At 35.1% G+C, this 13096-nt stretch overlaps 2 protein-coding genes across 2 annotated transcripts in view; both read left to right on the top strand.

Annotated features, from left to right (window-relative positions):
* Window positions 1-13096, top strand: part of LOC149960270 (lipid storage droplets surface-binding protein 2-like) — a 36812-nt gene that overhangs the window by 16276 nt on the left and 7440 nt on the right. The window lies entirely within an intron of this gene.
* Window positions 7511-9160, top strand: LOC149960271 (lipid storage droplets surface-binding protein 2-like). Its single transcript, XM_090165272.1, has 3 exons — window positions 7511-7547; window positions 8631-8941; window positions 8999-9160. Exons 1-3 carry the CDS (start codon window positions 7511-7513, stop codon window positions 9158-9160), a joined length of 510 nt encoding a protein of 169 aa, XP_090021398.1.

The raw sequence follows: 13096 nt of genomic DNA, 5'->3' as shown, positions 1-13096 counted from the left end.
CTTTCATTTTTAAAAATGTAGTAGAAAATGAAAGATATTTTAATTAAAACATTTCTTAATTTCTTTATTACCTAAAAATATTTACAATATTTACAAATTTTTATATTGTTTAACTTCTTTCATTTTTAAAAATGTAATTGCTTGACTTAAATAAAGCGTGAAAATTATTAGTTTCAAACGATATTTACAAATCTTATCAACTCTAAAGTCCATTTTTCAGGTATTAGTAAGTATTTCATACAAACTAACTTCTAAAATATGGATTTAGTTCGTAAATAAAATTCTTTTAAATTACTTTGAAGGACTCTTTATACGTTTTGAACTTGAATAATATTAAAAACAATAATCTAAGATACCCTTTAAAGTTAAATTCCTTTAGTTTATCAGTAAAACCACTTACTTTAAGTATTTTTTAATCCGTTCGGTCTAATAGTAGATTACGCACCTATAATCCATGATGTTTTCATTTAAATTCAAATTATAACGAATTGAAAGTTTGAAGAAAATATTAATTTAGTTTGTAAATGAAATCCTTTTATAGTACTCTGAAGGGCTCTTAATACGTTTTGAACTTCCAAAATAAATTAATGAACTAAGTTACGTTTAAAAGAACCTTTTGTAACAATTCCAATATATATATATATATATATATATATATATAAACCGTGATAAATAGTAAAACCCACTTATTTTTCAATAAATACATTTCAGATACACAAATTAATTAAATAAAAGTATTTAAATAAGAATTGCTTCACTAAATTATGCATTTGTACTTTAAATAATACCTGATTTTGAAATTATATTAGAATAATTATATTGTTAAACTTCTTTCATTTTTAAAAATGTAGTAGAAAATGAAAGATATTTTAATTAAAACATTTCTTAATTTCTTTATTACCTAAAAATATTTACAATATTTACAAATTTTTATATTGTTTAACTTCTTTCATTTTTAAAAATGTAATTGCTTGACTTAAATAAAGCGTGAAAATTATTAGTTTCAAATGTTATTTACAAATCTTATCAACTCTAAAGTCTGCTTGTTTTATTTAAAAAATAGGCTTGTTCACTTTCGATTATTTAAACATTTACCAATTTTTATTTAACTATTGGTTATTTAAATAAATACCACTTTTATTCAAATAAATGCTTGGTTGGGTAAAAAACACAATTAAATAAGTTAAAATGATATTCTTTTTAATAACGTTTTTTTTAATAAATCGGAAAATTTGTGGATAAAAATTAATCGACTGCCGAACACTAGAAGCAATTCTAATTTAAATGCGTATATTTAAATAGGAAAAAATGAACGATTCGATCGGAGGCATATCATTAATTTAACGTATTGAACGTAGAGTAAGAGGCTTTTGTAGTAATTACTACCTATATTTGCATTTCAGAAATCTATTTTAACATATTGAACGCCAAGAAAAGAGGCTTTTGTAGTATTTCCTACTTATATTTGCATTTCAGGAATGTAATTTAACGTATTGAAGGTAGAGTATAGAGATTTTGTAGTATTTACTACCTACATTTGCATTTCAGAAATCTATTTTAACATATTGAACGCCAAGAAAAGAGGCTTTTGTAGTATTTTTCCTCCTATATTTACATATTGGAATGTAATTTAACGTATTGAAGGTAAAGTACGTATAGAGATTTTGTAGTATTTACTACCTACATTTGCATTTCAGAAATCTATTTTAACATATTGAACGCCAAGAAAAGAGGCTTTTGTAGTATTTTTCCTCCTATATTTACATATTGGAATGTAATTTAACGTATTGAAGGTAAAGTATAGAGATTTTGTAGTATTTTACTACCTATATTGGCATTTCGGAAGTATATTTTAACGTGTTGAATGTAGAGTATAGAGAGTGTTGTAGTATTTTTCTTCCTACGTGACTACACCGGAAACGTCTCTGTGTTATTCGCTTTAGTAATCAAGCCGACTCTGAACATATGTTTTACTCTTTATTCTACGAGGTTTAAACATACACCATTTCAGTACATTCTTAACTTATTCCATACGCTATTTAAAACACATGCGATAAAGATAACGAGGAAACAAGTTAACTCTGAACATATATGTTATGCTCTATACGTGAAGGATGTTGTAAGCTTAAATTCATAATGGTTAATGTGTAGTATTTTTCTACCTTTTTACATTTTATAGTATTTCTTTATCTATATTTGTGTATCGGAAATGTATTTTAACGTATCGAACGTAGAGTAATTTTTTTTTTTATTTTCTTTATATATTTACGTATCAGAGTTGTGTGTTGTCGTATTAAAAGAAGAAAAAGGAACTTTTGATAGTGTTATTCTACCTATTTACATATCGGAAATGTATTTATATTTTACCGTATTTAAAATATAGGTAATTGTTTTTATTGGCTTGACTTAAATAAAGCGTGAAAGTTATTAGTTTCAAAATAATATTTACAAATCTTATCCACACAAATTTAATTTAATTTTAATTTTAGTGTTTTATAGTATCTTTCTGACTATATTTGTGTATAAGAATTATATTTTACCGTATTTAAATAGTAATAAAAGCGAATTGAAAGTTTGAAGAAAATATGAATTAAGTTCGTAAATAAAATCCTTTTATAGTACTTTGAAGGACTCTTAATACGTTTTCAACTTGAATAAAATTAAAAACAATAATCTAAGATACCCTTTAAAGTTAAATTCCTTTAGAGTTTATCAGTAAAACCACTTTAAGTATTTTTTCAATCCTTATACCTATATTTACATATTGGAATTGTTACAAAAGGTTCTTTTAAACGTAACTTAGTACACTAATTAAGTATTTTTAATTTACCGTAATTAAAATATAGGTAAGTGGTTTTTATCTTATTTTATACCTACGGAAGCGATAAATAAATTAAAGCAATAAATTTTTGGAGTTTGGAGATGGGTGGAAAAAAAAAGGCTCTTCGTTTTTCCAACTGCTTTTCTGATGTACCCAAAAATGGACCAAATTAGACCAAAAGTACAATAAAAACGACCAAAGTCACCATTTTCGGCCCTATGTACCCCATTTCGGACCAAAAGTACCCCAAACTGGACCTATTAGCTTTATTGTAATGTTAAACTCCCATAGAGATTCCCCTAAAAAGAAAAAAACTTGCGGTCCAATTTTGGGTACATGAATTATTTCGGAGAGGGAATCGATGTTTTAAATTCAAATTAACCGCGCGCCCGGGCAATCCGCGCCTCCCAGGTAATCCGCGCACGCGCGCGCTATCTTCCTGCCTAGGTTATCAAGTATCATACAACTTACATAATTTCCACTTATTTCGTACGATAAAACGCGATCGAGGTATTCGTTTTAAGAAATACTCGTGAGATTGGTTCAAGTGCCAAGCGTACTACAATGATATTAAAATGAAGTTTAAAAAATATTTCCATTCTACTTTAACAACGAATATTCCATGACGTCAAAACACTCTTAAATTCAAATTAACCGCGTCCCCCGGGGTAATCTGCGCACGCGTCGCCTAGGTTATCAATTTTTACATCATTTCAACTTATTCCGTACGATAAAACTTGATAAGATATAAGTTCAAGTATCTTTCGAGATAAGCGTAGATAAATGAACAAGTTGGCCTGGACACAATATGTTGATATACGGGAAAACAAATCGTCGCGAGAAATACCCTAAATACATTGACTTTTCGACGATTTTACCCCCATTTCATCCCTTAAATCCCGGATCTCGATCCCGAACCTAAACCTGAACCTGGGATCGGCGTCTCGCCCTCACTTTCCTTCTACTCAGTTGGGTAACCAGCGTTATATTTACGTGTTGAATGTGTCGGAGTTTCGTCACTGCCGCTTTTTCCTTGGTTATACAAATAAGCATATTTCCCCGGGAAATACCGGGTACCACAGCTAGTTGATAAATAAATAAAGAGTTAATAATTAAAAATATTAATATTTAGGTGCTTACCCTTTTCGACGATGATCCCTAAAGAAGTACCTAGCCAGTGGAAAGGCAATTGGACGTGAATCACGTCATAGTGTGGCGAATACTTCAAAGTCACTAGTATCACTCTTACCATCTCCAAAAGGTCCAGTCTCTAGGCGAGTTGAGTTTTGCTAGTGGTTTGTGGTCAGAGTCGCTGAAGATCCACTGTTTCCGGCTATAAACCTAATGGCGGATGAAGCCAATTTTTCTCGCGACGGCATGATCAATCTGCACAAAAGGCATCAGTGGAGTCAAAGAAACCCTCACGCGACAACTGTTAGATCACACCAACAGCAATTTAGCCAATGTCTGGTGTGGCATTGTTGGTAACACTTAACTAGGACCTGTCTTTCTTCCACCCAGGCTAAATGGTGAGACATATTTATGGTTTCTACGAAATACTTTGCCGGAATTACTGGAAGACGTACCATTAGCAACGTTGAGGCGCATGTGGTTTTTGCACGACGGAGCTCCACCACACTTTAGACGAGAAGTAAGAGTCCATCTTGATGAGGCGTTTCCTTTAAAATGGATTGGTCGAGGGGGCGACATTGATGACCTACGACAACGAATAATTGATGTCTGTGAAACTATCCGTAATATCGCATTTTTGATACTAGTGATCTTTTTCTTATCTTTTCCAAAAAAAATGCTAAAAGGAAACAATTGGGTCCAAGGAATAATAGCATCTGCACATTTGCCCGTTTTTTGACATTATGGAGGCCGATATTTGACGGCCAATTACTCGGAAGCAATGCATTTTGAACACATGTTCGCTAGACATTTTCGACTCAATATTACCCAAAGAATAAGTCACTTAATTTTTGACATGCAATCCGTAACACCCTGTATATCCCCATTTTCCTAAGCGAAGAGGAGCTTTTTCCTATAACAAATGGCCATTCTTCATAACTGCAGTGTTATTTCAATGTGTGGTATCATTGTAAAATCAAGAGCAGAAGCCGTAAACTTTTTCTTAAGACGTTAAAATAAATACTTAATCCTCCGTGAAAGTCTAGGTCTTCCTAACGTTGCCGTTCAAACCTCTAGAGTGCGTTTCTTCAGCGCTTTAGTTTCAGAACTATTCAAATTTTATGTTTAAAGGGGAACGGTCAAGCTTTAACCAGTTAGATAGCCCTATAGCCCATTAAAAACTAAAATTTATGGCGAAAACCAAAAAATATTGAGTTATTAATTTTTAATCCAATAAAGAAATTTCGGGAAATCGAAAATCGCGCGTCCGACGCGACACTTAGTGAGAAACCGGTGAGACACTCCCGGCTCGATTAAAATTCATAAAAAAAAAGCTCGCGCTGCTGTAGATGCGAAAGATTTTAGTTTTTTTTAATTTGCACGCGCGGCGCGTTCCAGTTATAAGAGACCTAAGCCTAAATAGAGCGATTTCAAAAGTTACGCTAGTTCGAAAATCGCCCATACGGGGTTAGGGGCGCTGGCGGCAGCCCCTAAGATGGCGGCGAAAATTCAAAACCCAAACACTTGGCGTTATTTTTCGTTTCAACTTTTTGGGCCAAAAGCTATTTTTTCAAGACAAACAAAGGTACGCGTTAGTCTATTGAACGTCTGGTTAATCTTTTGATACGGAAATAAAGCGATATTTGGAAAAGCTTGGCCGTTCCCCTTTAATGACTTAAAGTTAAAATTGTCTCTTGTTTTTAGCTATGATTAAATTTTTATTATTCAATACTAATAAATTAAACAAATGATGATTGATTTCAGTAAAGAAAAATACAATAATATTTGAAATGGTACAATAAAATTAAACGTTTTTTAACCCAACATTATCTTGGAGAGTGACGGTGCTTACGAGTGACGTTCCCAACAAAAAAAAAGCTCATAATAAGGGACGTCTTAACAAGGGACGTTCGTAACACGGGACGCTCGTAGAAAAGGGACGTTCCTTGCAAAGGACCTCCAGAACTAGTCAGTGGCACTCCCCTCCTCCCATTGGCGCTTAAGCTTTGCATGTGACTTGATGATTTGTTATTACACCCATAGCTCACGATTTCAATTAAGCCCACTTCTCCTCGAGTTTTTTCTGTGTCCGCCACTGGAACTAGTGACCTCTGACACTCGGGACCTCCCTTACTTGGGACCTCCATTGCTTGGGAAATCCCTTACATGTACTCGGGATCTTTTAGCTTGGGGCCTTCTTTACTTTGGGCCTCCCTTATTTGGACCTCCATTGTTTGGAACCTATTTCGCTTGGGAAAACTCTTGCTCGGAGCCTTTCTCAATCGGAACATCCCTTACTAGTGACATCTTTTACTAGTTACATCGTACATCATGACACAGTCTTAGTTATTACTTACTGACCCGCTTCCTAGAGACCTCATTCCAGGAGGCCTATTCTACTCGACTCGTTAGGCTTTTGAACGACAAAAAAAAGTCGTTTAAAAAATTTGTCGCTAAAAGATAAAAATGGAATTCTACTCCGTCGTTAAATTTTTTCTCGTTAGGTAACTATGAGAATTTATCGTTCAGTGAACGACATGGTCTGATGGTGTAGTTAAGATCTCACCGACCAATATTCTCAATAAAATGGCGGAAGCAGTAATCGAATTGCAAATATTAAGATTAGCTGAAATAGCTGATAGGTTAGGTCTTCGAGATATAAGAAGACAAAGAGTGATAAGAGATGAATCACAAGCTTTCGAATTAAATGACACTTTTTTGTGGACCATTTCCATCACTGTTTAGCATGTTAGCTAATGTTTCCCACATTAAGCCTTTTTTGTTTGTGAACGTTTGCGATTGTTTTGATGATAAAAACTCCGGATTACTACTCATATAATTAACCGTTGTTTCTCTTTGTATATCCGATATTTTCCCCGACCGTTTCCCATTGCTAGTTGCCATTTAAATTTAATTATGAAATTAACCCTAAAACACGACAATACGAAGCCAACAATAACCACGTGTGACGCAGAGTGTGCTGTTTGGGTTTTTCCCCAGCTGACCGGCAGCAGCTGATTGCAAAACCCTTTGCAACGGACGTCGTGATTGGCTAAATTCATAGGAGGAATTTTTGGTTTAAAATCTCCGTCGTTCATACCATTGAACGACTGATCTAGTAACCAGACTTGGAATTAGCGGGAGTCTTGGGGCCAATGGCTCTTAATAAAAATAAGTGGGCTCTTAAAATAAATCATTCGAACGGGTGTTGCGGGCCACCGGGGCTCTCAATTTAATTAAACAAATATTTATTAAACATTTTACGGAAATTTCTGGAACATGATTTGTACCCTATACGACAGCGGGATCTAGCGTTACAAATGATTATGTGTGATATTATAATATACTTGCTTGTTTTAAAGTTAATAAATGTTATGTAAGTAACGTAACCAATTGTCCCTACCTAATTTTAAATTTTTTTCCCCTAATCCCCCCCCCCCCCGCTTGGGCCAGTGGCTCTCAATAAAAATAAACTTAAGGGGGGTCGGGGGCCCGCAGGGCCCCCGTAAAAAATATCACTATTTCTAAGTCTGCTAGTAACTACATCGCCGAATAAGAATGAATGTTCTGTTCATGGACAACGAAATTAATAATGGTAATTTCTTTGGCGGCGGTAGTAGTATCGCCATCTGTGGATTTTTATGTACAATAATAATTTTTAAAATTCGTTCTATAAGTCTTAATTTCAATGAAAATGAGTATAATTATCAACGTATACTCCAAAGAAAGCGAGGGGCTGATCACTCCGTGTAATCGGTGTACAGAGCCGTACCTTTGACTGTACTAATGGGATTACGCGTAATCTTTAAGTCCCTGCCTTTGGCAGTGCTAATCTAAGCGTAATCCGGTGTACAGACTTTCTAAGAGTGGTTAGCCCCTCGAAAGAAAGTCCTTGTAAAATTTCAACCTTATCACGCGAACAATATTAAAGTTACAGGTGGGCAAAAAAATTAGTGGCGTCACATTAATTTCCCCAGAGCGTGCTGCCCATGTAAAATTCTCATACATCACCATAAAAAAGTATATTTTATCTCATAGCGTTAAGAGCTCAATCTAATGCAAAATTCTCGTAACATAATTAAACACCCCGGCGTATAATAAATGTTTTTTTTAACACTTATAATGTATTTAAAATTCTTTTTACAAAGCCGTAAACTATGAAAAAAATAATCCCAAACACACTTACATCCCCGACACAAAATTAAAATAATATACGAAACATACAAATTGCAGTTAATAAAGTGAGGGATGTTTAAAAAAACGCTTGTTATAACCTTTTCGTTTTAATTTAATAAAAATGTATTTTTCAATATAGGCCTCGCAAATGTCTATTTTAAGTGACAGCGTTTGGCTACTAAACGTTATTAAGTTACCTCTATACGCGTCAAAAGGTATTTTTATACCTTAATTACGTAGTCCACTTCTGATTGGTTTAAGCCGCAAACTTCGATACGGAAATACCTATAAAATCATTGGTCTCGAGCATTAGGAATCACAGTGCTTTTTGTTCATTGCATTGGGAAAATTTGTCTAGAGTCGTTTCAGGATATTTCGTAAGAAATTGTTATGTTAATTCTGTATGAATTTGCTTAAATGCAAACAATGTGGCAAATACTTATTCTAACGTGTCATCTATTGTAAGAATAATGTTACTAATGACGTGTTTTCTTTTTGCTAGAACTTGACGCAAATATAATGGCCGAAGTTGAAGCAGTGAAAAATCAATTCCTAGTCAGGCTGTCTAGCCTGCCAGTTGTGCATTTCGCCTTGGATTATGCCACCCATACTTACGGGAGAGTTAAGGAAATTAATCCCGTCATTAACTATACTCTTTCAATTGCCGAGAAGTCTGTGGTCTTTGCTAATGAAAAAGCCCAACCCATTGTAAGAAAATTCGGACGTCAAATCTCTCTCGCTGATGCTGTGGCATTAAAAGGTCTTGAAAAGTTGGAGGAGAAAGTTCCTCTAATCACAAAACCAACTGACATGGTAAAGTAATTCTTTTGTTTCAATAACTACAGTTCTAATTGTCCTCTAAAATTTTAGGTTGTACAAGATGCCAAGAATTTGTACACCAATACGATCCGAACCGGTGTTGACAAATACCACAATTACAAGTCTTATGGAGTTGACAAACAAAGTACATACTGTAAAACAGTATGGAGTCGATACGGCCGCTGTTCTCTTGCAATCTCTCTCTCTCACTGAGGATTGCGTTGACCATATTTTACCACCCTTGGACGAAGGTGATGTGGATGATGCCAAGAAGAATCAAGTTCTGGAAAGAGTCACTGGCTTGACTAACAGAATTAAACGTCGCGTTTACAGGCATGCCCAACAGAAAGCCCAAAACATCAAACAAGTTACAACAGACACCATCCGGCATTATGGGTCAAATGAGGTCATAACTAATGCTTATACAACCGCTACTTGGTTATGGGAAGAACTGAATAAGAAAGCTGAACCATCTGATGATAATTCGGTTTATTGATTAATTTTAACAGATAATATGAAGTGTTACTAATGTAATCCTTTTAATTTCTAGAGCTTAAACCGTCAAATCATGAACTCCGCCAGATTTGCCACTAAACAACTCATATCATCCTTTGTCACTGTGAAGACTACGATACACGTCATTCCATCTCGAGTTCATGACAGCATCAACGCCGCTTACAATTTTTCAGCCATAATGCCATCTCGCCTCAATAATGGTTTATCAGCACTATACGACTTCTCCGCCAGCGCAGTCACGTACATTAATGGCATTAACCCTCAAGAAATGACCACAGCCGCTGTTCAACTAAAGGACAAGTTTAACTTTGTGGAACGCGTCACTTTTCTGGTCCAAACAATCGCCAAATACCCTGCTGTCCAGTGGCTTGTAAGTTTAAATTTGGCCTTATCTAGCATAATTCAATTCTGTGGGAGTTGGTGCTTGACGAATTGGATTCTCACTACTAGGTTCACCCGGTGTATAAACAACCTTCTCATGAACCAGCGGAGGTAGAAACACCTGAGTAGAGCTACGCTTCCTTAACTTAAATAGTTTGTTTTTTAAATTCATTGTTCTTCAAACTTGCATGTTTGTGAAAAAAATTATAACGTTTATTTTATTGAAGGTTTGAATAAATTCTCCAACTCTATTCCTGAAATTTAGTTCTAATTGCGTTAAATTACTAACTAATTTCCCAAAACTAACAAAATAATAATTCCGGTTAATTAGTGAGAATCTGCGTCAGGGTTTGTTCTAAAATTATCTCTTTAACGATTCGTATAGGGCCGGCGGATCGTGTTAATCTCGGGTGGGTAGTCAGAAGAAGGGGGGGGGGCGGATTTATTGGGTTATCCTACATAAAAAGATAGGCCTATATAATACTAATTAAGAAAAATTGATAGAGGTAAAAACTACAAAAATTTAGTATTATTCAAATTTATTATTACATAGTATTAATTGCGCAATGCAAAAACTGTACTGCGCTTTGCATTTCTGGAAATGAACTGATTCAACAATTTTTTCCAAATATTTTGACGCGTGATTTCATGTAGCTATTAAATTCATATGGCTACGTGTAACGATGTTAGAAGGATCTGAGTACTAATATTTAAACTCAATTATATAGAAAGGTAGAGACAACGTTATAAAACGTAGTACTGACAACTGTGGGTACTTTTACTACCCCAATTTGTGGTAGAAGACCTCGTTCCTTAAAATTAGGCACCGATTATTTAAATTACAATTATTTAAAAGTTAATGGAGACTTTATGGCTTTGGTGTCAAATAAGCAGTTTAGGGATAATCAGTTATTTATTTTTTGAACACTTACATTAGAGCCCACTACTAACCAAATAATCAACTCAATGTCATATATGTAATATACATTTATTATCGTTTACCTTCTAAAATTCATAGTGTATGCATATGCACTTATAATTCCTATTTCACAACGGGAGGTAGCTAATAACTATTTTATATGTTTGATACAAAGAGACTAATGACGACAAACATTAACGTTTAAATACACTTATGAAAATTATGCTTTTGTCATTTTATGTATTTTTAAATTTTGATTTTGATGATTTACTTTAATCTATTTCAATCGGGGCAGTGCCGCGTGCATAGTTTTCAACAGCACCGATATTTAAAGCATGAGATAAAGATAGTGTTGTATTTAACTTCCGCATCACTTCCCGATAGAAGTCAGTCTTTACCGAATTTTCAGAAATAGAAAGGGGATGGACGCGAAGGAAATGAAAAGACTTGTCAAAGGTCTATGCTTATGTTGTGATTTGCCCTTTTGGGAAGACTGCATTTTACTATTCACGCTTGTCTCATTAGAATTAAAAACTAATATTTAATAACCTATTTTACAAATTTACTTCTGCAGTTTTTATACTGAATGAATTAACTTAATCAAGGAGGGGATAGGAAAAATACGTAGTCCCTGGAAAATTGTGGAAACCTAGCTATTCTGTGACAATGGCCGTGGATCTATCCCCATAGTACCGACTTTGATGACATCAATTCCGGGTGGGTAAAATACCCACCCGGAATTTCCCGGGTGGGTACTTCTACCCACCATACCCACATTATCCGCCGGCCTAATACCATTACTTAAAGGAAAAGTCCAGATTGGGTAAAACTTGGGTCTATTTGAAAGATCATGTTTAAATATACTAAAAAATATCAGTCGCAAAATTGTATCTTTTTTTAATGACGAGAAATTAATTTTTAAACGAGCCAAATTTACCGCCAAGCGAGCTGCCATTTTCTTTCGCCTTCCCTCCGCAGACCGCACGCGGAGCAAGCGCGCGCGGGGAACAGAGCGCTGTTAAAGCCATAGAAATCTCATAGGTAACTAGAATGCTGCCGCCTACGGCCGAGCTTGACGCCAGTTCGCCTTGAACCTTCAGCCAATGAGAGGCCGTAGAGTGGTTCCGCCAAGGAGGATAATAATCCTCCCTGGATCCGCTACAATAGCGGGAGATAGGTGACGTCATTCTCTCGGGTGACATTAAATTCTTGGCAGAACCACTCTTTGAGCTCTGATTGGCTGAGATCTGGCTATCGTCTGCCACGGCGTTTGGCCCATTTGCCAGTTACACGGCAGCATTCTAGTTACCTTTGCGATTTCTATGGTTAAAGCCTGTTATAGCGCGAACAGCGCGTGATTAAAGTCCTAAAACGTCACCTCGAAACAAAAAATGTCAGATCGCTGGGCGGTAAATTTCGCTCGTTTAAAAATTAATTTCTCGTCATTAATAAATATACAATTTTACGACTGATATTTTTGAGTTTATTTAAACATGATTTTTCAAATAGACCCAAGTTTTACCAAACCTGGACTTTTTCTTTAATTATTCCTCCGTGTAGATACTTAAAAAATATTTTGTTGTTTTTCGGGCTCTGCGCTAAGATTGTTGCCGACAGTTAAATCATTAAAAGGGTCACATACAGGGTGTTTCAGAGCAGTCTGGCACAAATTTACAGGCGTGTTCTTTGGGCAACCAGGAGTGAAAAGATCCTAAGAAACTTTTTCCTAAACTGACGCGAATCCGAGTAATTGACCGTTAAAAACGACTTCTAAAACGCGCAAATGGGCAGTTTCTGTTATTCCTTGGACCCAATGGTTTCCTTCAACTTCCCATTGGTTTTTATCTCTTTCGATATCCAACAAAATTAGCATAATTAACGAAGTAAGTCATGTGTAAAAATACGTTTTAACAATAATGCCTATGAAAGGGAATGACTGAATTTCGATTTTTTATTCTTCTAGTGCCCTAAGTACAAATTTAACACCTTGTGAGGCGTTTTGGAATGTATTTAGCTCAGCTCCATGGTTTTTCCCCGAATGCTAGTACACTGAACTTAGTTGGCTTGTGTAATTAATGGTTTCATTAAATAGTCACCCATTGAAAAATGTTTTTAGTTTACAGGTGTAGTTTACAACAAATGTTCTAATTTTTTGGACGGGTACGAGGCTCGAATTTGCAATAAATTGAGGGGAATGCTATGAATGCTATGCTATGGTGTATTTAACGAATGTAGAATAATCCGATATGCTACTGCAGAAGGGGATCTTTCAGAAGACGTTGCTGCTACAGCCCAAATATACACACGTTTTCTTTCGTTGGAACCGGCATCGT

Source organism: Leiobunum rupestre, chromosome 2 (assembly GCF_980474605.1).
Source record: "Leiobunum rupestre chromosome 2, qqLeiRupe1.1.hap1, whole genome shotgun sequence".
Classification (NCBI taxonomy): domain Eukaryota; kingdom Metazoa; phylum Arthropoda; class Arachnida; order Opiliones; family Sclerosomatidae; genus Leiobunum; species Leiobunum rupestre.
The sequence above is the reverse complement of the archived record's forward strand: the minus strand, read 5'-3'. Positions and strand labels throughout refer to the sequence as shown.

Excerpts from the sequence above, each read along its gene's own strand:
- LOC149960271 (XM_090165272.1), top strand. The coding sequence starts at position 7,511 with ATGAATGTTCTGTTCATGGACAACGAAATTAATAATG. Across the intron at positions 7,548-8,630 it reads GGACAACGAAATTAATAATG|AACTTGACGCAAATATAATG; the intron begins GTAATTTCTTTG and ends TCTTTTTGCTAG. Across the intron at positions 8,942-8,998 it reads TCACAAAACCAACTGACATG|GTTGTACAAGATGCCAAGAA; the intron begins GTAAAGTAATTC and ends CTAAAATTTTAG.